The sequence below is a fragment of the Phalangium opilio genome, unplaced genomic scaffold (genome assembly GCF_054372755.1).
Source record: "Phalangium opilio isolate 3A_F unplaced genomic scaffold, DU_Popi_V2 ptg000105l_1, whole genome shotgun sequence".
Lineage (NCBI taxonomy): Eukaryota > Metazoa > Arthropoda > Arachnida > Opiliones > Phalangiidae > Phalangium > Phalangium opilio.
This window is the reverse complement of record NW_028324207.1, coordinates 10,661,690-10,683,809: the sequence shown is the minus strand read 5'-3', so window position 1 is coordinate 10,683,809 and position 22,120 is coordinate 10,661,690. Positions and strand designations below refer to the sequence as shown.

Below are 22,120 nucleotides of genomic sequence, written 5' to 3'. Positions count from 1 at the left end.
ACTAGCTCGAGCTGTTTTTAGTCTCTCAGTAGCATTACAAAATAGTGTCAAACTTATGCCGAACATATCTTATAAACTTCGAATTTTCCAACCTAACCTAAACTAAAAGAACCTAAGCAAACCTAATTATCTGAGCACTACAAAACCAAACCAAACACTAACCCAACTTAGTTAATTAAGTTAGCTGGTTTTGAATGATCTGTTTGCCAACTTAATCCCTAATCTGAAACCACCAAAATTAATTCTTGAATTAGAGCTTGCGTAATTCAATTAACCTCTATTTGATTTGTTATAGGTATAAACTTACGCTAATAACAATTAAAACAACTTGACGAATATTCCAATCTACTTCCAATTAAGCAACTTAAACGGAAAAAAGTGCTTTGATGAATTTGAATTTTGTTAGCCAGCACTTCGTACAAAGCCCGGCCGCTTTTACATCACCAAAATCAAGAAGTGATATCTAGTTTACTAGGAAGAAGGTGTATCAATTCTTCCACCCATATAATCTAGCTCTTTATATCCAGCAGTCCAAACAAACGTAGCCTGTCCGGACTCTGTAGTTAGTCCCCGCCTCTAAATTAGAACCAGCAGCATCTCATTGGTTCTTGAAAACTCACTCACGTCAGCGCGACGCGAATGAGTATGAAACTTACAGTCATATTTTCCGACTGAGGAGAGGTGACGAAATAACCTGGGGCCCCCTTTTACGCCCCCCTTTGTATTTTGAAAGGGGGACTGCAGAAACTATGGCGCGCGAATACTTGGGCATCTTATACCTTCTCCCTAATAAACTAGATATCACTTCTTGCGCCAAAATGTATCTAGGCGAGAGAGGCAGCAGCTTACAAGACTTCCGCTTTTTGCCGGGACCTCCAATTATCATTAAGAAGAGGGGATTTCTGTTGCCCCCCTCATTCCCCCCTCGATTTCCAAGAAGTTAGATCGTCTTTCATTAAAAAGCTAGTGGCGTAACGGGCGACTTTCAAAGAGCGCGTAAACTCGGTGTTGAACAGTCAGAACCGGTCTTCCATTTACCAACCCCAAAAGAACCGTGGAAAGGTTGTCCTGCCAGACAAAAATAACATTACAACTTATAAAACTCTCCCATTGAAGATATACTCATTCAAAACAATTTTGCAAAATCAAATTCACCAAAAACGTTTTAATGGTTTATTCCAGAAGATCTTGAAGTTTTATTGGGATTCAGTTAAGAACGTAACAGGTATGATATGTTTGTATTATTATATATGTATTATTACGTGGATGGTCGGTCAGTGGTATACTGTTATTAGTAAGGGAGAATGCGGTAATAGCAACGTCTTTCCAAGTGCCTTGACCTTTCAAGTGAGAAAGAGTGATTTGTTTAAGCGTTCATGAGAAAATTCGCGATTGGTATTGTCGAATTGTTTTTAGAGATCTGAAATGGTCATTTTAAAAATACTGCTTAATAATTTTATGAATTATTAACCACGTAAATTATCATGAATAAATTTTATAAATTATTTACCATGTAAGTTACCATGAATAAATTTTATAAATTATTTACCATGTAAGTTACCATGAATAAATTTTATAAATTATTTACCATTTAATTTATCATGCATAAATTTTATAAATTATTTACCACGTAAATTACCATGAATAAATTTTATAAATTATCTACCTCGTAGACTACCATGGATAAATTTTATAAATTACAGACAATTAAACATTTAAGCGTTTAATAATATTTGGTTCTTGTACCTTTAATTACAAAACAAAGCGGTAATTACCTTGCATGCGCGGTGGTTAATTATTATGAATAAAATTTTGCGTATGATTTTAGCATTTTTGGCTCTCAGAACATAAAAGAAAAAAACCCCTTAAATTACCGTTAATTACCAAACAAAGCGGTAATTAATTTTACATTTACCCTTGTGGCCAATTAAGAGCTAATTATTTAAATTACCACAAATAAATTTATGAAAATTATTGAGTATTTTTGGCGTTCAGAACATACAAACAAAAGCCTTTAATTTACCGTTAATTTCCAAATAAAACGGTAATAAAATTTGCATGTGCCCTTGTGGCCATTTAACCATTTAAGCGTGTGATATTTTTGGGGCTTTTAAAATTTTCCGTATTTTGTAGCGAAACCCGGGTGAACTTGAAATAAAACGTCTTTTAAGGAAGAAATAATAAATATTACTCGGGAAAAGGAGCTGGGGGCTGCAACCAACCATCCTCATACACGCTGATCAAGTAGTGATATCTAGTTTATTAGGGAGTAGGTATAAATTCGCCTCCACATTTCCAGCTCTTTATCTCCTGCAGTCCAAACAAACGTAGCCTGTCCGGACTCCGGAGTTAATCCCCGCCTCTAAATTACAACCAGCAGCGAGCATCTCGTTGGTTCTTGAAAACTCACGTCAGCGCGGCGACGCGAATGATGACGAAAATTACTTTGTATTTGTCCGACTGAGGAGAGGCGAAATAGCCCGGGGCCTCCTTTTACGTCCCCCCTTGTATTTTGAAAGGGAGACTGCAGGACTATGGCGCGCGAATACTTAAGCATCTTGCACCTTCTCCCTAATAAACTAGATATCACTTCTTGCTCTGATCTAACACGCTCTATTTATTTCGATACAGTATTATGGCCCTGAAAAATATATACATTAATGTCTTATCATTCATTCGTTTACTTTACTAAATATAGACGACACCAAAAAAATACTTGAAATAAAAACTTCAGTCTAGAGTTTTAAAACTATATTGATGGTTATCTAGTTCAATAAATTGGCTATCGGTTAAAAATTTCCTTGAACTTTTAAAGTTACTATGAAATTAGGAAATTTAATAAAAATTAGTACGCATGCAGATGGCCAAATACGCACTGACTATTTAATTCAATTAAGTTTTATCTAATTAATTAATTAATTAATTAATAAGGGTTTAAATTTAATTTTTAGCATCACGATTAAATAGTTATTTAAACTTAAGTCGAAGTAAACTAAATTAAATATACTATATCAGGCTTCATTTTTAATTTTATCATTTTAATCAAAATTAAATTTGAATTAAACCAAATTAAATGCATTATTTAAGCAGGATTAAACATCAGGTTATTAAATACGATTTCAGTTTAAAATCGATTAATTCAACGAATTAATAAATATTAATTTTAATCTTCAAAACAGAAATAAAATCGTTATTTAAACTTTTTAATCGGAATTAAAGTTGAATTAAACCAAATTAAATTTATTATATAAGCAGAATTAATCATCAGGTTATTAAATACGATTTCAGTTTAAAATCGTTTTCTAACCAAGAAATTTAATTCAACGAATTAATAAAGATTAATTTTAATACCTAAAACAGAAATAAAATCGTTATTTAAAATTTCTAGTCAGGATTAAACTAAAATTAAACTAAATTAAATATATTATGCCACTAATCACGATTTTAAATCGCTTTGCAATAAATTATTTCAATCGACAATAATAATATTTTATTATAACGCGATTAGATTAACAAACGACATTAATAATTATTAACTAAATCGTGATCAAGTCCGATATAATCGCTTAACGATGAACCTGTTTTGAAGACACCCAAATCCTTTGAAGCAACCACATTCCCATTTTGGCAAAACACCATTTTCGTGGGTTTCACTGTAACTTAAAGGGAGAATGAAATTCCCAGACCATGATTTTCATGAAAGAACATCAAAATCCTTAAGATTACAACACATTGGAAAAAAGCTCAACACTATTTTAGCAAATTGCATTTTTTGTTAATAATTTTCATGTTCTTTCAATTAGCCTAAAACGATTAAAGGGATGTGCAATGAGGGTTATATCAAGAGTTCATAGTACTACGTACAAAGTGTACGTCACTCTCATTCTACAATAGCTATCGTTGTACATTGCATGGCATTACTTGAGCAGACGACTAAACAAGACTTGATTGGCTAGAATTGTTTTGATCACGAGGTTTTTCAGCCAATCGTCATTGCTAAAAATGACGTCGGTGAAAAGTAGTTCCCTCCGTGAGTCTGTCGTCTGCTCTGAAAGATTTTTATTGGACATTATCCGCTTTGAGAGTTAAGTTTAATGAATTACGTACTAGCTTATTAAATATTAGTTAAATACGTTTCCCAATGCATTGATAACGCGACGAAATTCACGCACACCCAGTAGAGCTCTATTTCGTGGAAGATAAGCTAGATATAGGCCCCGCCCCTACGTAACGCATTGTTTAAGAAAAAACCTATTTTCTGTTACCACTTCATTCTCCCTTATTAAAGAAACTGAAACACAACTCGAGTTAAATTTTGCGTGAAGGCCACAAAGTGGGTGGGTTTTAAGGTTTTCCCGTTCGACAACCCGAACCCGAACCTCCCTCGCCCACCAAATAAACGAAAGTCGTTACTTTTTCTGTTCTTTGAGGATAAAAACAAAGAGCCAAGACACAAAGATGTAGAACACGCCTATAACCTCAAAAACATCCCGAGAAACATGTTCATTTCGTATCTAGGCTAATAAGAAACGACAGAATGTAGAAGGAAATCACGGGGTTTCATTTATAAGGGTCTTGACCTTCTTGTTGAAGAGACGTATAGCCCGCCCTACACGCTCAATAATTTGACCGAAAAAACGTGGGGTCCGTTGTTGTAGCTACAAAGTATAACAAAATACTGTATAGTTATCCATACTAACATTTGTGCAAAGTTCAAATATAATGCCTTAATATTTTTTAAGAAATGGAACATTATTTGCAATAAATTTTGGACAATATTTGCGTAAAAGCAAGAAGTGTTATCTAGTTTATTAAGGAGAAGGTATAAGATGCCCAAGTATTCGAAGGCGCCATAGTCCCATGCAGTCCCCCTTTCAAAATACAAGGGGGGGGGGGACGTAAAACAGGCCCCGGGCTATTTCGCTACACTCTCCTCAGTAATTTTCGTACTCATTCGCGTCGCCACGCTGACGTGCACGAGTTTTCAAGAACCAATGAGATGCTGGTCTGGTTGTAATTTAGAGGCGGGGGGGATTAACTCCTGAGTCCGGACAGGCTACGTTTGTTTGGACTGCAGGAGATAAAGAGCTGGAAATGTGGAGGCGAATTTATTTCTTCTCCCTAATAAACTAGATATCCCTTCTTGGTACTGAATCAAGATTAATTTTCTACCCTCTTGCTATAATCTCTCTGCTTGCGGCACGGCAGAGACATTAATTTGAAACAGATTTTCAGCTTTAATTATTGTAACACAGAGCTCAATTCAATTTTAATTTTTGCTAAGACCAAGTGTTTTATCTTCTAGGCTACTTGATATTGTCGAGAAAGAAGTTGGAGCATAATGAAGATATTGTTTAGCGTACTGTTGCTCTTACGCGGTGGTATCAATCTGGCCATCGCAACTGGTAAGTCACCTTTTTGAACCAAGTATAAACGTTTGTGCTTTAATTTAAAAATTTAACTGGCTAGTTTGGCTATTTGACGACGGGTATACCTAGCAGCCGCGATTCCATAAAAACAGCGGCTGCTGTTTTTGGAAATAACAGGTTTTAGATTGAGTTTTGAACAATCCTTAACCCTACAGTACACATTTAATATATTAAGTACAACCAGGGATAGATTTAATTTTAGAAGTAGGAATGGAGAACAGATCTAGTAATCTGGGCGCGCGTTCAAAGTCCCGGACCCCCTTCCCCGGGACGGAGGGGGGTTAAGAAAGAAGAGGCGGGAGGGTCACAGCGACAGAGGTACAATAGGAATTACGTCACTATTTTTCGCTGTCCCTGTCAGCAACGTCATCAAAACGTAGCTGTTTAAGTGAGCCAATAAGATAATTTAAACTTTTCAGGGATGGGCTCGATCTATACTGGGTGGGCTATGAGTCGGAATAACTGAAGAAAATACTAACCGTTAGACTCCATTCCTACTTCTAAAATTAAATCTATCCCTGGTGCAACAAGATCATCATACGCTAACCTAATTTAACCTTACCTGACCTAATACTAGTCGGCTTGGAATAACAATACCTGAACTGACCCTGTGTTTCTTTTCGTAAATGTCTAGATTCTAAACGCTTTTTTCAGATAAATCAGCGGATTCTCCATTATCGGTGGGGGAAATTCTATCCAGCAGCCACCCTAAATACCGCGAGTTTGAAAGCACGTCCTTTGTCATACCGGAAACGGCCAGTATATCAAACACGGCTCCACCCACACTGGACATAACGAGTACTTCGTCCTCCAGCTTGTCGTCCGACAAGATCTCAGCGACAATTACTCAAGCACCTGGCTCACATCCAGCGGCGTCTCGCTTACCAGAATCCATTTCGACAGGTGAGTTGATCTCTGACACACTTATCTTAATCAAAGGTTTCAACTGGGTTTCAATTTTTGTATTTCCATATTAAGAATATTCGCAAACGCCAACTTCGAAAGTTGATTTGGGTCTCTCGCCATCAACTGTCCGAGTGGCGAGTTCTGAAACGGATTCCTCGACCCAGACTGACCAATTGGACCCGGCAGAACTCCCAGTTAGTGTTTCCATACCTTACCAACAGGTAAAAATAACATTATGATTTTAAATACACTAAACCACTTTGGGTACTATCGTTTTCGAGTCTTCCCCACGTCCTCAATTATATCCCATTCGTGTAATTCCTTCATGGAAGCAAACAAACAGTGGGGGTGGCCACCATCTTGGGTCATTTCGCTCGCGTCAAGAATAAACCCCAGATGGAGCCCGAGTTCACTACACGCGGATGGGGGCTAGCCAACTCGCACTGCCTCTAGTAGTGCTCCTTGGCGCGAGCGAAATACCCAAGATGGTGGCCTACCTCACTGTTTGCGTGTAGTGAACTTGGGCTACGTCTGGGGCTGCTTCTTGGCGCCAGAGAAGTACCCTCAGAGGACGGCCTCTCCCGTATGTCTCGTTTTCTCCGCAACTAAATAATAGAACGGTATATTAACTGGTTTTTCGCTCCATTTTAGGGTGAATCAACTGAATCGGTGGTTAGCGAGCCGACGCTCTCAACCATCCTGGAGGCCATTACAACCTCTTCCGTTCTTTTAAACCACGGTGGTAACTCGCACGCGGACAGTCACCGGGTTGCAAAACAGGATAATATACCGTTGGGTAAGATGTCTAACTAACTGAACGTGTTACCGAAAGAGAGTTAAGAAACTATCGCGATTGAACAGGACAATGCCGGGACACCCGTTTGACTATCTGTAAAGGAGTGGTACCTTACCGAAAGACAACTCTTCCCAACATGGTCGGCGACACGACTTACAACGCCGTCAACCGTTCCCTACCATTCTTTCAACTCGTCCTCAAGTCCCAGTGCAATAAACGCATGTTGCAACTAGCCTGCGCCATATTAGAACCAAGATGCGTCAACTTTAGACCATTGCCTCCTTGCCGAAAATTTTGTAGAGGTATTGTATTTAATTACTACGCGAAAGGTCAAAGGTTAGACCTTAATTTCTGGCAACCAGTCTCGATACTTCTCCTAAGGTCTTCATATAATGCAGGGATAATGTGTGATTAGGGATTTACAGGCGCGTGATTAGTCGTAATACCCTATTAGATACGGGATCAATTCAATTCGGTTCCATCAAGGAAGATCAAGAAAGGGAAGCTGGGTCTGTATAGACCTAGGAGGATATAGGGGACCAAACGTATAGAAAATTAGCAGGCCACGTGTCTAACCAGGGATAAATGAGGTGAGATGGGTTGGAAATGATGATGGACGACCTGTGTACCTCAATCACACCCCTACCCTTCGGTTGGCGATTGTTAAGTGCTGCCGCGTAGCGCCATTGTATTTGTATGAGAAGTGGCTTCAATTTTTAAGACAGAGGGGTCTTCGTTTAAGATTTCGTGCTGTACGACCCTACCTAGACGCTGATAATGCTGGGAAGAGCTCGGTGCCCGATCCGTAGGTGGGGGTGCAAAGGCAACGTTATAGGTATGGGTGTTTCCACTTCATCCCTCTCGCCTTCAAGGTCTAACTTTCGGCGTTAGTTTCAACTGCGCATGATCGGAGCGCAATACGGCACTACGGCAGTTCAACTGTACTTATGGCGAAGTATCTAGAGTGGTCGCGGGAGATCAAGGTTTCTTGCACAGTTGCACTTTACATTTTTAATCTTTTAAAGTGGCTACGTATGGTTGCGGCGAATATATCCCGGCAACGTTACCCATCTCCAACGTATTTTCGTGCGAACGTTACCCCGACTCCAATGACCCGAGTATCTGCGTAAATCTAGCTAAGAACGAAGGTAACACTCACAAATTCATGACTAAAAGTGGATTTCATAAGCTTCAGACGCAACGCAATTTAGTACAGGCGAAGGCAGGGCCTCGTGCGCAAACGTACTGCTTAGTACAGGGGAAGGCAGGGCCTCGTGCGCAAACGTACTGCTTAGTACAGGGGAAGGCAGGGCCTCGTGCGCAAACGTACTGCTTAGTACAGGCGAAGGCAGGGCGTCGTGCGCAAACGTTCTGCATTTTGCGCACGATGCCCTGCCTTTGCCTGTACTAAATTGCGTTGCGTCTGACGTTTATGAATTCCACCATAAAACCTCTATCCAGTAAGGTAGGTTTGAAAATAAAACATCGATTGATTTCAGAATGTATGGAGGATGAATTTCAGTGTCCCGACAAGACTTGCATACCCAAAGAATGGCATTGTGACGGAGTCAGAGATTGTGTTTTTGCGGTTGACGAATCTAATTGCAGTGGTAAATTAAAATTCCGCGTTCAATTTGACTTAACTACAGAACGTTTTTTCTCCTTATCACAGCTTCAAACACAGCGTGTACGAAAGAAGAATTCCAGTGCGATAGCAAATGCGTTCCAGGAAGATGGAGATGTGACGTAAGTACTTTTAATACTAAAACTCAACTCAGTGCTCAATTGAAAAGGATTGGTCATCAAGTTGTTTAACTGTCTATTAACATTTCTACTTCGCGGCGTTTCAGGGCGAAAAAGATTGCCAAGACGGAACAGACGAGATTGGTTGCGCTCAACCAGAGGGTAAGGTATCTTTTCCGTTATAAGTAACAACCATAAGTAAGATAAGAACTCAATGAAAGTGCAAATCATATGCACTTTCATATTATCATGGCACGTAATGTTCCTTGACTCTAATCTCCAAGTTTCGTCCGTTAGTGTGCGGTCCCAGTCGGTTCAGTTGCGCAGATGGCTCCGGTTGCATCCCGAGAAGATGGGTCTGCGATGGCAAAGCAGAATGTCGTGATGGTAGCGACGAGAGAGACTGTTCTCAAAAAGGTTTCTGCAACTTTAGATTATCGCGCTAGCTCTTTTCAATTTCAGAAAAACTTAAACTATCATAAAGCTGATGCAATGTTAAGCGGGACTAGAATAAGCTTAATGGCTTGGGGTTACATTCTGAAATATATTTAAAGATACGGCTAATTTCCAAGTTACTTACTCGTTCACATTAATTTCTTTAGAGTGTGCTAAAGGAGATTACCGTTGTTCGAGTGGTATTTGTATCCCGAGCGTCTGGCGTTGCGACGGTCAAGTAAGTACTTGTTCGCTACTCTCCTTTTGTCAAGAATGTATTCGGGCTACCATAGGATACCTTCTTTCGACTTTCTTACGGCAAGGATGATGGGTGGAGGATGAGAAATAGGCCTAAGCGCTAACTGTGGTCAGTTTGGGTGGGACGCCAAAAAGGGGCTGGAATACTCGGACCCATTGGTAATTGGTTCAAGAAGGGCTACAGACGAACCAATTACCAATGAGTCCGACTATTCCACCCCTTTTTTGGCGTCCCACTAAAACTAAACCCTTCCACAGTTTGCGCGCCTATTTCACATCCTCCACCCATCATCCTTGCCGTTAGAAAGTCGAAAGAAGGTAATACGCTGTGGCCATGTCCCGAAGACGTCTTGCCTATGTAGATGGTGGTAAAAACGAGAAAGCCATTACAGCTAACGAATAAATCTTTTAAAAATCTATTTAAGGACGATTGCAAAGACAACAGCGACGAAATTAATTGCGGCGTGCAACACGGCAACTGTAAGAAACATTAATTTACTATTACATATTTTGCGATATTTAACAATTATTTATTCATTCAACTTCTAGTTCAACATTTAAGTCCGTCATCCGGAGACGCATCCAAATTTAATTAAAGCAATTCCGAAACCTCAATCAATTCATCATCGTCATCTATTTAAGCTCATTAACCTTTCCACGAATGTTTTAATTAAGCTAATTATTATTAACGGTGTCTAACTTATATTATATTATACTATTTAATTAATTAACGGTTGTTTGTTTCAAGTTTTCGTAATGTAGTGTCAATAAAAATATTTGTTTTGTTTGTATTTTCTTGGTGAAAGAGTTAAGTTCATTGCGATTGGTCCAACGAAGGTTGGACCATTGCACCGTATTGTCACTCCGCGTGGTACAAAAGGGAAAAGCGTTGACACTTGATCAAGTTCTATTGTTCTTAAATGGTAGATCAATATGTTTTTTCTTTGAATATATTCAAATTAGCTAAGGGTAAGCTACAATCGTGAATGGAACCGTAGTTTTTTTTTCAATTTTGAACTGACTGTCCAAGGATTTTGATAAAGGACTACGATGAATTTCGACATTTTTTTGGCGTTCTAATACACAAACGTGGCACGAATTCCGATCACTGTACATATGATAGGTTACATCTAACTTAGCGGGACGTAACATAAGTTTAAGATAAGTACAAGAAGTGATATCTAGTTTATTAGGGAGACGGTATAAGATGCCTAAGTATTGACGCGCCATAGTCCCAGTCCCCCCCCTTTCAAAATACAAGGAGGGATGTAAAAGGAGGCCGGGAAATTTCGCAGCCTCTCCTCAGTCGGAAAATGTGTAATTTTCGTCATTCGTGTCGCGCTGATGTGAGTTTTCAAGAACCAATGAGATGCTGCTGGTTGTAATTTAGAGGCGGCGGGGATTAACTCCGTCCGGGCCCACGTTTGTTTGGACTGGAGATAAAGAGCTAATAAACTAGATATCATTTCATAATAAGAAGCCTAACTACTCTTCGTCCGAAGAGTCTTCTTCAGTTTCCAGCGCTATTAATCCTGAAATTTGCAACGAAATGTTAAGCGAATCGAAAGAAAATTTCTGAAGAATTTCCGATTCGGCGTTTGGCAACATTTCCCAAGGAATTACGCGATCAACAATGTCACCGTTAGCTCTAGATATGACCAATTTATCAGGACACAAGAGACAATTCAAGACGGGCATTTCAATGGCTTGATACATTAAAACGCCGGCGTGTTCGCTCAATAAAAGTCTCCAATAATTGTAAGGCAGACGGCTTTGTCGTAAGCATTGGACCAGTTTCCAAACATACAAGCCGGATTTCAAATTCTCCGAGTTGCAAATCGGTACAGATTGATCATACTCGCAACGTAGATAGTTCAATAGAAAATATTCCTGCCAATTAGAATCTTCTTTCTTGATGTCTTTGAAAGCGACTTTGACGAAGAATTTATCAAAAGAAACGTGTTGATTTGCGCTAGGCTTAGCGCTTCCATCGCAACGAGACCAGACATCAATAACTGGAAATTTTTCAAGGGGTAATCTGCGGTAACAAAAGACCCGTCCCTTCCATAAGACCTTGCCTCCTTCGACGCACTTGGCGTTGATCGAGAACAAGTCACCTTCGCTCGGACGATAGATTTCGTTGTAGTAAAATACGGGGAACGTTTGCAAGCCCAAATTTTCCGCCAAAACCGAGATGGCCTTGGATCCGTCCATACCGATGGGGAAAAATTCCTCGGCGTATTTGAAGCCATTACCATTCTCCAAAACGGTAATTACGGATGGTAACTGATAAATGAAGACATCTCGATTGTCTCCGGACATCACGAAGGAACCCGAAAGGTCATTGACATCGGTTCCCGGTTCGATGTCCCATCGGAAAACCACACCTCCGTTGAACTCGCAATGAAATAACAAAACAGTTTTTCTGGAATTCTTCATAGCCACCACCATCAAGTGAAAGTCTTTATGACGGGCCAACTGACATAGGAAACGGGTTCGCTCTTCGAGAGATCGCAGCCCGGCGTATTTCAAATTGAGAAATTTGGTGGCGAAAAAGTTGGCGAAGAGTTGATGGTAAGCTTGGTACTCTTTCAAGGAGCTCTCACTCCGTTGACCGCCGTATTCCCAGTAAGACGTTTCGCGAATTATGTCCGCGTGGGGTTGGGAAATTAACCGGAAGAGGTCCGGACCCAAGACGTCGATTATTTCGTCAGGGGTAAAGGCCGTTTTACCCTCCTTCAGTAACTGGTAAAAAAATTGTCCAGCTTTGAGCAACAGCGCCTCAACTTGGGGTCCTGGTCCGCCTAACAGGTAGGTGACCAAGGTTTCAAAGAGAACGAACTCCGACTTCATTCTGGGTAGGATATCTTTAGAATGCAGGAAGCAAATAATGCTGAGAAGAAACGGCGACAATCCGCCACTAAAGATCTTGGACTTGCTGTCAAGTTTCGCCAGTAAGGTCCCGGCTTTCAATTGGTCTTCCTCGAAATAATGTTCTACAAATTGTCGAAGCTTACGGTAATTCATACCCAAGGCTGGTATTCGAGCCACGCGGTCGCATTCGGTTAGAAAATCACCATCCAAATCGGCAACGGTCACCAATATGGTTGATTGTCCGAAAAGGTGATTCGGACCACGTGCAGCCACTAATAGGTCGACTAGTTTCCTCTGATGAGGTGACGCTTCGTCGTATCCGTCCAAAACCAGCAAGATTTTATCGGCAAAATGCTTCAAGGTCTTTTTGGTTAGGGACAAGTCGCCTGCAATTGCGGAGATGCTGTGGCAAAAACGGGCCAATTCTTCTTCGACTGATTGCACTCTGGATGGGAGATCGCGCAAGTTGTAACGGATGACTAAATCGAAGTTGGAGACGAACCCTGGATGATCGACAGCCCATTGACGAGTGAGAATCGTGCAGATGGTTGACTTTCCGAACCCAGTCGATCCTAACAATTTCAACCGTTTGGGTATTGGGTTGTCCTGGTCAGATCCTACAGTAAAATTAACCAATGGAAACAGAGACATTTTCATTTGAGGACAGGTTTAAGTCAGTTTTTGTTCCACCCAGGCAGGGCCGGAAATAAGAAAAAATTCTTGTAGAACATGTGTCCAGTGACCTGCTGTTTGACTGGAAAATTTATAGGACATTGTCCACTGGAGTACTGTGCAAAAATAGTGTCGCATCTTCATAGTCAAGCTATCAAAACTTGGGAAAATTTATTGGTCAAACTGTCCGGTGACCCCCTTAGTTTTTGAAAAAATTATGGGAAATTTTTGAATTTTACTGGACAATGTCCAGTGTCCTGCGCTTATTTCCGGCCCTGTAGTCAAGTACAGTGACTTTTGAGTTAGGTTAACAATCCATTAACATTGAGAGCTAAATTTACTTTAGCAAGGGTCACATTCCCTTCAAGCAAAAATTCAAAGTATACTTTGTTCATAGTTGCCAGTCTTTGGATGTAGACCTATTGTAAAATAAGAAGCAAACGACCCTCCTCTCAACCCCTCAAGAACCAACAAATCAGAGAAAAGCTTCTTTGGAGGTCAAAGGTTTATAGAAAATGGTGCTCAATGGCTGCGATCCAAAGCTAGCATCGGCTAGTATTCACTTATGTTCACTGTGCTACAGCCGTGAAGATATTCACTGTTCTGAGCAAACTTCAATGAAGTACACTTTTGTTTCTATCTATGAACTTTTGCTTCAAGTAAATCTGTTACAATCTTGGAAGGAACTGATTTAATGCCCGTTTTTATCGCTTCCAAGAGTATAGCGTTGACAATTCAAACGCCAAGAAATGATAACCCTACAGATTTTAAAGGTAAACTTCTCCTTCAACCAAGGAGTATGTACAAGAGAAGAGACTGGTTCTGGAAAGTGGGTATATGGTGGGGAAGTAAAAAAACGAGGCTGATACCACACACAGTGGCACGGAACTTGGACGGAGGCTTGAACGCATGCCGTGAGGGAGTAGCGGTAACCATGGTAACCGGGGAACGGCACAGTACCGCTTTAGGAACGGACCGGGGACTACGTGCATTTTCTCTGACTCCTAGTCTCCCCTCTTATACATTCTCCTTGCCTCCTTAACTTAACGGCAGAGGGTTTCGTAACTTACCATAGTTCAGCAAGTCATTCAAGTCAACAGTCGTGATATTAGCCGGTCTCCCGAGCCAACTGTGATCGAACTCTATGTCGATGTCCAAGATGCATTCGTCGTAAATGAGAACGTGTTGCGGAAGCCACGAAGGCCGGGACCCGTGCAAGTGACTGTATTCTTCCGAGTTCGGATTGTAAATACGTTTGAAACTCGTTACAATAGCGTCGAAAGCTGTGGTGTATGCACATCATTAAAACCTTTGTTGAGTCAAATAATTGCGACAGTCTTACACGATTCGTATTTTTCTTTTTGCCGTTCTTGCTCGCTGAGGTACATGTGTGTGACATATTGCATTCCAATCAAAGTATTATTCTAAGAGAACAGGGTTAAACATTTCAATCTCTTTCCCGAAATGCGTCCGTAGCTAACTCTCGATTTGATCAGGGATACTGGATGTTTTAAGAGGGATGAGTAGCTAGAGTCTATTCCGCGTAGATTTCGACGCGCCTGCGGCAGAGGGTTACCATTTAACGGGAGTCTAAAACGTGCGTCCTCTAGCTCCTTTTTCCTTCCCCTTTCAAGGACAAATTGAAGTCGTATTCCTCTCCCCATTTTGTTGCGTCCCACCGGACCTAAGCCGTTCCACAGTTAGCGCTCGTCTATTTCTCTCCGATTTCACACCCCACATCATCCTGGATTTGGCCATGAATGGTACCAAGAAGTAATATCTAGTTTATTAGGACGAAGATTTAAATTCAGCTCCACATTTGCAGCTCTTTATCTCCTGCAGTCCAAACAAACGTAGCCTGTCCGGACTGAGTTAATCCCCCCCTCCGCCTCTAAATTACAACCAGCAGCAGCATCTCATTGGTTCTTGAAAACTCGTGCACGTTAATTAGCGTGGCGACGCCAATGAGTACGAAAATTACAGTTGTATTTGTCCGACTGAGGAGAGTGTAGCGAAATAGCCCAGACTCCTTTTACGTCCCCCCTTGTATTTTGAAAGGGGGGACTGCAGGGACTATGGCGCACGCCAGAATACTTAGTCATCTTATACCTTCTCCCTAATAAACTAGATATCACTTCTTGATGGTACTAAAAACTAGAAATCCGGTAGACGGCCCTACTGCGCATGACACGCCCATAACGTGGCTTCCACAATTTCCCTATATCCCTTCCAATCGCCCTTAAAACATCTAATATCCCTGGTACCAGTACAGCGATTAATACCTTTCCACCTTTGTTTTGCATTTGATGTCTTGAGTTACAATTTGCAATTCCGGAGAAGTTGTTCATGTCATTTGTGACCATGTTAGAGGTCGAGGGCTGAACGGAAATAATTACTGTCAAATTTATCTTAACCTGAATATTTTAGAAATTGCTTAGTGAAGTCGCGTTTACAATTGACTTTTTTACATTAAAATTAAGATATTTTAATTAGTTAATTAAGCTTAGTAATTAGGTATGAGTGACTCACATTAACGTCCTCGTCACCAGTTGTTTCACGATCACGAAAATACGTCACAGAATTACGAGTTTTAAATTCGACATTATTTAGACTACTAACTCCTCCCATGTTTAATCACCTACTTTAATCATTTTTAAATAACAATTAGCATTAATGATTATTCATCGACTTCGAACTCTATTTTGCGCGACTTCTCTATCATCCTTACAAGCCTGACATAAAGGGTCTGTAAAGTAGCCATAGGCGGTTGGGTAAAAAAAGATTTGAAATCTGTCAAATACAGCACGTGACCCCAAGATCCAAAGACTCAGGCTCCGTATGGGGTGGAACTGGACACCTAGTCCTTGTTTTCGCGAGATTGCAGCGTTAATTACGCAAAGTGCTACTATATATCTATCTATATCTATATAAATCAAAGTCCTGACAGACTGACTGATAATCAACGCCTAGCCCAAACCGCTTGCCCTAGAAGGCTGAAAACTTGCAGGAACGTTACTCGTAAGTAGTAGGCGCGTACTAAGAAAGATTCCCCACAATCCGCCGCCATCTTAATAAATGGTGCCCAGAAATGTAAACAAATCTTCTCTACGCAACAAAGTCCGCGCGTTTCAACCGATTTCGCAAATATTTAGTTCACTGGTTTCCTTGCTTTAACCTATAGACGGGCTGAATGGTCTTTCGGGTTCCATTTGTTGCCATCTTTTTAAATGGCGGCCAAAAACTTAAAAACCCTTCTTTAAAACTTCATATAAATTAATCAAAAATGTCTTGATTAGAATCAAGACCTAAAAAGTATCGATAAGTCTGAGGTTATCACTTGTCTGAAGGATCAGATATTAATTTTTCTATTTAATTGAAACTTAAATGCATGCTTAAGAAAAAACAACGTTCCATTACCGTTTTCCGTTGAAATAAATTATTTTACTGGTAATCAATTTCAAAAATTTACTTATCTCGGCTTTTCGACCACAATTCCATTCCCCGAAAACATTTTATCATTACATTAATTACTTTTGGGAGAGTACGTGTATGGTTTTGCGTTTTAAAAGGTTCCTAAAGACGTTACATCCCCATTCGTGACCGGCACGCTTCGCAGTGGAACATTTTAATTATTCTAAAACCAATGGCGCCAAATTCAATAGGGACAGTTAGATTTTTACTCGCGGTTTTGCAAAATGATGTAATATCAAGTGTACTTTAGTCAACCGTCGTATTGTTCTTTCTCATAGTTCAGGGCATGATCAGTGTTACTGCCCAATTTCTCTCTCTAGTTTCTAACAATGGTTAGAGACTATTTGATATGGCACGGACAACGTTATATACATTTGTAAATTTTAAGTAGCACAAAAGGAAAAAAATCCAATTTTTTTATATTTTGGTTTGAAATAAATAAACTCATGATAGTAGTTATAACGAACAAAAAGTCAAGGGAATGGCACCGGTAATGAGCAGCAGAAAGAGAGGAAAGTTTGCTTCAAGTTAGCAGAGGGACATGGTAGTGAAAATGGTAATCTTGAATTTTGTTCGTTCAAACCTTAATATATCATGAAAAATTCAAGTGAGGAGGCGGCACTACCTAGAAAGATTGATTTTGGCAGATAACAGCGAAAAATTATGTTCTACACACACTGGGACTATGAGAGAGTTTCAAGGCCGAGGTCGCACATGATGAAATAGTTTGCTCAGGTCCTGTTAGTCTCGAAAGGGTTATATAGTGCTTGTAACTTTTAAAAGGTTCTTGTCATGGCTAAACAGACCGCTATTACAGTTTTTTATTGTTTTATAGGTTATTTTGACACGTTATCTCCCAAAAGTAATTAATGTAATGATAAAATGTTTTCGGGTAATGGAATTGTGGTCGAAAAGCCGAGATAAGTAAATTTTTGAAATTGATTACCAGTAAAATAATTTATTTCAACGGAAAACGGTAATGGAACGTTGTTTTTTCTTAAGCATGCATTTAAGTTTCAATTAAATAGAAAAATTAATATCTGATCCTTCAGACAAGTGATAACCTCAGACTTATCGATACTTTTTAGGTCTTGATTCTAATCAAGACATTTTTGATTAATATCTGTTCCTTCAGTCTTCATTTTAATTAAGAATGTTAAGAAACAGTTTTACATTTTCAAAATGTGCACTAAGCAGAAACATATATAAAGGGGACCATAAATTTAGCTCAATCAAACATTTATTTATAATAATACTTCAAAAAAAACGTAAATCAATAAAAGTTTGTATTCTTATTGTAATTAGCATAATACAATTTTTTACAATGACCAGTTTAAAAATTGCCTGGTCCAGTTCAAAAATTAAATCGGAGGGGGGTCAGTGGTCCACGAGACTACTGAGAAAGTTCAAGGGTACCATTAAAATTCTAATATTTTAATTATCCACTTCTTTGGTTTAGCAGACGACGTGCAGGAAAGTCGCTGGCCTAATGTCTAGTTTAAAAAATCCTTATTTGGTCACGGACCAGAAAACTCACGTAAACGCGAAGCGAATGTCGAAAACTACGTATTTTCCGACTGAGGAGAGGCGAAATAGCCCGGCCTCCTTTTACGTCCCCCCTAACCGAAAGGTTAGTGGTTCAAGCCCAGCCAGAAGCGGTGTTGTGAAGTCTCTTATGTAACGAAAAAAGTCAAAGTTTTGCCAAAATACGTGACGATTGTCGTTCTTCAAAGCTTCCGTGGTGCAATGGTTAGCGCGTACAGCTGTTAACCGAAAGGTTGGTGGTTCGAGCCCAGCCAGGAGCGGTGTTGTGAAGTCTCTGATGTGACGTAAAAATCAAAGTTCTGCCAAAATACGTGACGATAATTGTTTTCAAAGCTTTTGTGCTGCAATGGTTAGCGCGTTCGGCTGTAAACCGAAGGGTTGTTGGTTTTAGTCCACCCTGGAGCGTTGTTGTGAAGTCTTATAAATAACGTAAAAATTCAAAGTTTTTCTACAATACCTGAAGATCATTTAATTTCAAAGCTTCCGTGGCGCAATGGTTAGCGCGTTCGGCTGTTAATCGAAAGTTTGGTGGTTCGAGCCCAGCCAGAAGCGGGGTTGTGAAGTCTCTGATGTAACGTAAAAAATCAAAGTTTCGCCAAAATATGTGACGATAATTGTTTTTCAAAGCTTCCGTGGCGCAATGGTTAGCGCGTTCGGGTTTTAACCGAAAGGTTGGTGGTTCGAGCCCAGCCAGGAGCGGTGTTGTGAAGTCTCTGATGTGACGTAAAAAGTCAAAGTTTGGCCAAAATACGTGACGATAATTGTTTTCAAAGCTTTTGTGCTGCAATGGTTAGCGCGTTCGGCTGTTAATCGGAAGTTTGGTGGTTCAAGCCCAGCCAGAAGCGGTGTTGTGAAGTCTCTTATGTAACGAAAAAAGTCAAAGTTTTGCCAAAATTCGCGACGATAATTGTTTTTCAAAGCTTCCGTGGTGCAATGATTAGCGCGTTCGGCTGTAAACCGAAGGGTTGTTGGTTTTAGTCCACCCGGGAGCGTTGTTGTGAAGTCTTATAAATAACGTAAAAATTCAAAGTTTTTCCACAATACCTGAAGATCATTTAATTTCAAAGCTTCCGTGGCGCAATGGTTAGCGCGTACAGCTGTTAACCGAAAGGTTGGTGGTTCGAGCCCAGCCAGAAGCGGGGTTGTGAAGTCTCTGATGTAACGTAAAAAATCAAAGTTTCGCAAAAATATGTGACGATAATTGTTTTTAAAGCTTCCGTGGCGCAATGGTTAGCGCGTTCGGGTTTTAACCGAAAGGTTGGTGGTTCGAGCCCAGCCAGAAGCGGTGTTGTGAAGTCTCTTATGTAACGAAAAAAGTCAAAGTTTTGCCAAAATACGTGACGATTATCGTACTTCAAAGCTTCCGTGGTGCAATGGTTAGCGCGTACAGCTGTTAACCGAAAGGTTGGTGGTTCGAGCCCAGCCAGAAGCGGGGTTGTGAAGTCTCTTATGTAACGAAAAAAGACAAAGTTTTGCCAAAATTCGCGACGATAATTGTTTTTCAAAGCTTCCGTAGTGCAATGGTTCAAGTACCTACAAGCACCCACAAGTACCTACAAACACTCACAAGTACCCACAAGTACCTACAAGTACCAAAGGCAGTGTGGGGGACCTTTTCCAACTTAACTTGTTAGCTCACACAAAGCTAGGTCCCCTTGTTTTTCAACCACCACGAGATTTGAACCTAATAGATTTAAAAGTGCTAACATCATAAACTGACTCTTTACACTGCTTAAATATCGCAGATTGGAATGGTTTTGAAAATTTAAATTTAAACATACTTAGACTTAATTATAGTCAATGAAAATTGCTTAGCGGAATGTTAGGTGTTGTACCTTCCATTTAAAACCGTTTTCAAGTCTAACAAACGTATAGTTTTTCTAAAATCGGATTAACCGGAATGTTTTTTTCCAAAAATTTCCCATGTTATTTCTATGGGAAAAATTCCAGTTTTTCAACAAAAGGTGTGATGAATTTTATGGAAATGAAAACCACCCTTAGCAACTTTATTTTTTATAAAATTAACTAATTAATGAATCTCTTTGAAATTTTAACCACATATTGTGGGCCAGAATTGTAGTTCTGTGCAATTTTTTCAAAACAATTTATGCAATACAAAAAAAACTACAGCCAAACAAAAAACCCTCCTTATACATTAAGAGCAGTATAAAGTCTTATCTAAGAGAGCTACCGCTCTCTCAGAATTAAAATCGCTTACCCACGGTTCTAATGTTTCCCTTGGTGGACTAGGAATTAGATTCGTAGCTTCTGACGCTAGATGCGGTCACCACTCTTTTAACTCGCTTCCCTTTCGAAGAACTCTTTCTTACGCCTAATTAATTTTTTGCTGATTCATTTCGAAACTAAAAGTTCAGTCTAGTATTACGACAACATTACGCAACACGCGACGCGTCATCGCGACCTTTTCTCCAATCTCTGTACTCGTAGACGGAAATATCTTTCAACAATAACAAAGTCAAAATAGGCTTAGCTCTTTTTGTTAAAGTTTTTAAATTGAAAAATAGTTCACGATACCTAAAGTCAATAGATATAAAAACAAAAAGTACACTTCGTTGAAAGTTGGTCTTGCTGTGTAATATGAGAAGCCCTAACTCCTTTACCAACAGAATAGTGTCGACCCCCCCTCCCGACCGTGGAGGGCACAGGGAAAAAGTGGTGAATAGACTCATAAGGTATAAGTTTCTAGCTCTAGTACTAAAAATGAACGTTTGGATCGCGAGCATTAGGTACTTCTTTCTATAAATCTATTTCCGTCAAGAAGCTCTTCCCTGATTGGTTAGTTCCTGTAGGCGGTTGGTTAATTGAGAGGAGGGTAGTTTGCTACTCAGTTTACATGTCGTCAACAGTTAACCAAAGGCAGCTAGGGAATTCTTAATGAAGTGTACTTTTTGTTTTAATATCTATACACTTTTGACGATACTCAGAAAAGCTTGTAGTTTAATGCTTATGAAATGAAATTAATTTCACATTAAACGAGGGGACGGGGGTTGCGAATGTCGCGCCCGGAATTTCAAAGGTTTTTTATTAGGCTAAGGTCAAAGGTGACCCAGCTTGTTATTCCTCAAAACCCCTGGAGTGGGTATTATTACTCGAGTAATGTCAGTTCTACGTATGCAAACGTCATACCCTTCTATCTCTTAGCTCAGTGTCATCCCCTCTACCAGGCGCGTACAGTATCCCCTCTTACAAAAGCGCGCCTAGAGGGAGGGATACACCGTCTACTCCCTTCTCTACCGACACTACTCTATTATAGCGGAGTGCGGGAGTGGAAACTCGGGAGAGTCCCAACGAAATGGCACTGGGTAACAAAGGTTTACTTATTTCGATAGAATAACGAATAAACTTTATTAATCTGGTGCCATTTCTAGCCACGCTTGTTTTTGTGTACCCGGGGCTCACAATAATACACATATGAGTAAAATCACCGCCTCCTATATGTAATCCAAGCCCGTGCACGGTGAAATTTTTAGGGGGGACTTTATGTTGTATAGGAATGCCATTTTATCCCAATAGGTGGCGGGATTTATCCGAGTTTCGAAATAATGGTTGTGTTCGCGCAATACATTTTCTTCGACTAGTTGGACAACCTTGACTAAAGTGATATAAGTATTTGATTATATTTCTCATATCATGATGATTAATTTGAAATAATCCAAGATTAAATTCAGTACATAGTAGGGGAAAATCTTGAAATTGAATAGGAAAAATTGGAATTTGAGATGCAAATTAGATGAGGAAATAGGATTTAAATATTAAAATCATATGAATTATAGGAAAGTGATTAGGAAAATTTTAGGATTATTGATTAGTAAATTATAGGATTATTGATTAGTAAATTATAGGATTATTGATTAGTAAATTATAGGATTATTGATTAGTAAATTATAGGATTATTGATTAGTAAATTATAGGATTATTGATTAGTAAATTATAGGATTATTGATTAGTAAATTATAGGATTATTGATTAG

At 39.6% G+C, this 22,120-nt stretch overlaps 2 protein-coding genes across 2 annotated transcripts; one reads left to right on the top strand and one right to left on the bottom strand.

The window, feature by feature from the left end:
• Positions 1–925: 925 nt before the first annotated feature.
• LOC149629941 (uncharacterized) lies at positions 926–10,358 on the top strand. Its single transcript, XM_089851616.1, has 14 exons — positions 926–1,225; positions 5,306–5,405; positions 6,084–6,332; positions 6,408–6,556; positions 6,987–7,131; positions 7,197–7,433; positions 8,157–8,279; positions 8,631–8,741; positions 8,804–8,877; positions 8,982–9,036; positions 9,172–9,291; positions 9,477–9,547; positions 9,993–10,047; positions 10,117–10,358. Exons 2-14 carry the CDS (start codon positions 5,342–5,344, stop codon positions 10,161–10,163), a joined length of 1,500 nt encoding a protein of 499 aa, XP_089707742.1. The 5' UTR covers positions 926–1,225; positions 5,306–5,341; the 3' UTR covers positions 10,164–10,358.
• A 694-nt stretch (positions 10,359–11,052) lies between these two features.
• Positions 11,053–21,526, bottom strand: LOC149629940 (uncharacterized). Its single transcript, XM_089851724.1, has 6 exons — positions 20,348–21,526; positions 15,643–15,754; positions 15,396–15,491; positions 14,456–14,537; positions 14,184–14,396; positions 11,053–13,058 (listed from the first exon to the last, which is right to left on the bottom strand). Exons 2-6 carry the CDS (start codon positions 15,739–15,741, stop codon positions 11,053–11,055), a joined length of 2,496 nt encoding a protein of 831 aa, XP_089707850.1. The 5' UTR covers positions 15,742–15,754; positions 20,348–21,526.
• Between the last annotated feature and the right edge of the window lie 594 nt (positions 21,527–22,120).

Coding starts and splice junctions, on each gene's coding strand:
- LOC149629941 (XM_089851616.1), top strand. CDS start 5,342: ATGAAGATATTGTTTAGCGTACTGTTGCTCTTACGCGGTGGTATCAAT. Junction 6,557..6,986: donor TTTCCATACCTTACCAACAG/GTAAAAATAACA, acceptor GCTCCATTTTAG/GGTGAATCAACTGAATCGGT. Junction 8,280..8,630: donor AAATCTAGCTAAGAACGAAG/GTAACACTCACA, acceptor GATTGATTTCAG/AATGTATGGAGGATGAATTT.
- LOC149629940 (XM_089851724.1), bottom strand. CDS start 15,741: ATGGGAGGAGTTAGTAGTCTAAATAATGTCGAATTTAAAACTCGTAAT. Junction 14,538..15,395: donor TGCAAAACAAAGGTGGAAAG/GTATTAATCGCT, acceptor CTGTTCTCTTAG/AATAATACTTTGATTGGAAT. Junction 13,059..14,183: donor GAATGACTTGCTGAACTATG/GTAAGTTACGAA, acceptor ATTTTACTGTAG/GATCTGACCAGGACAACCCA.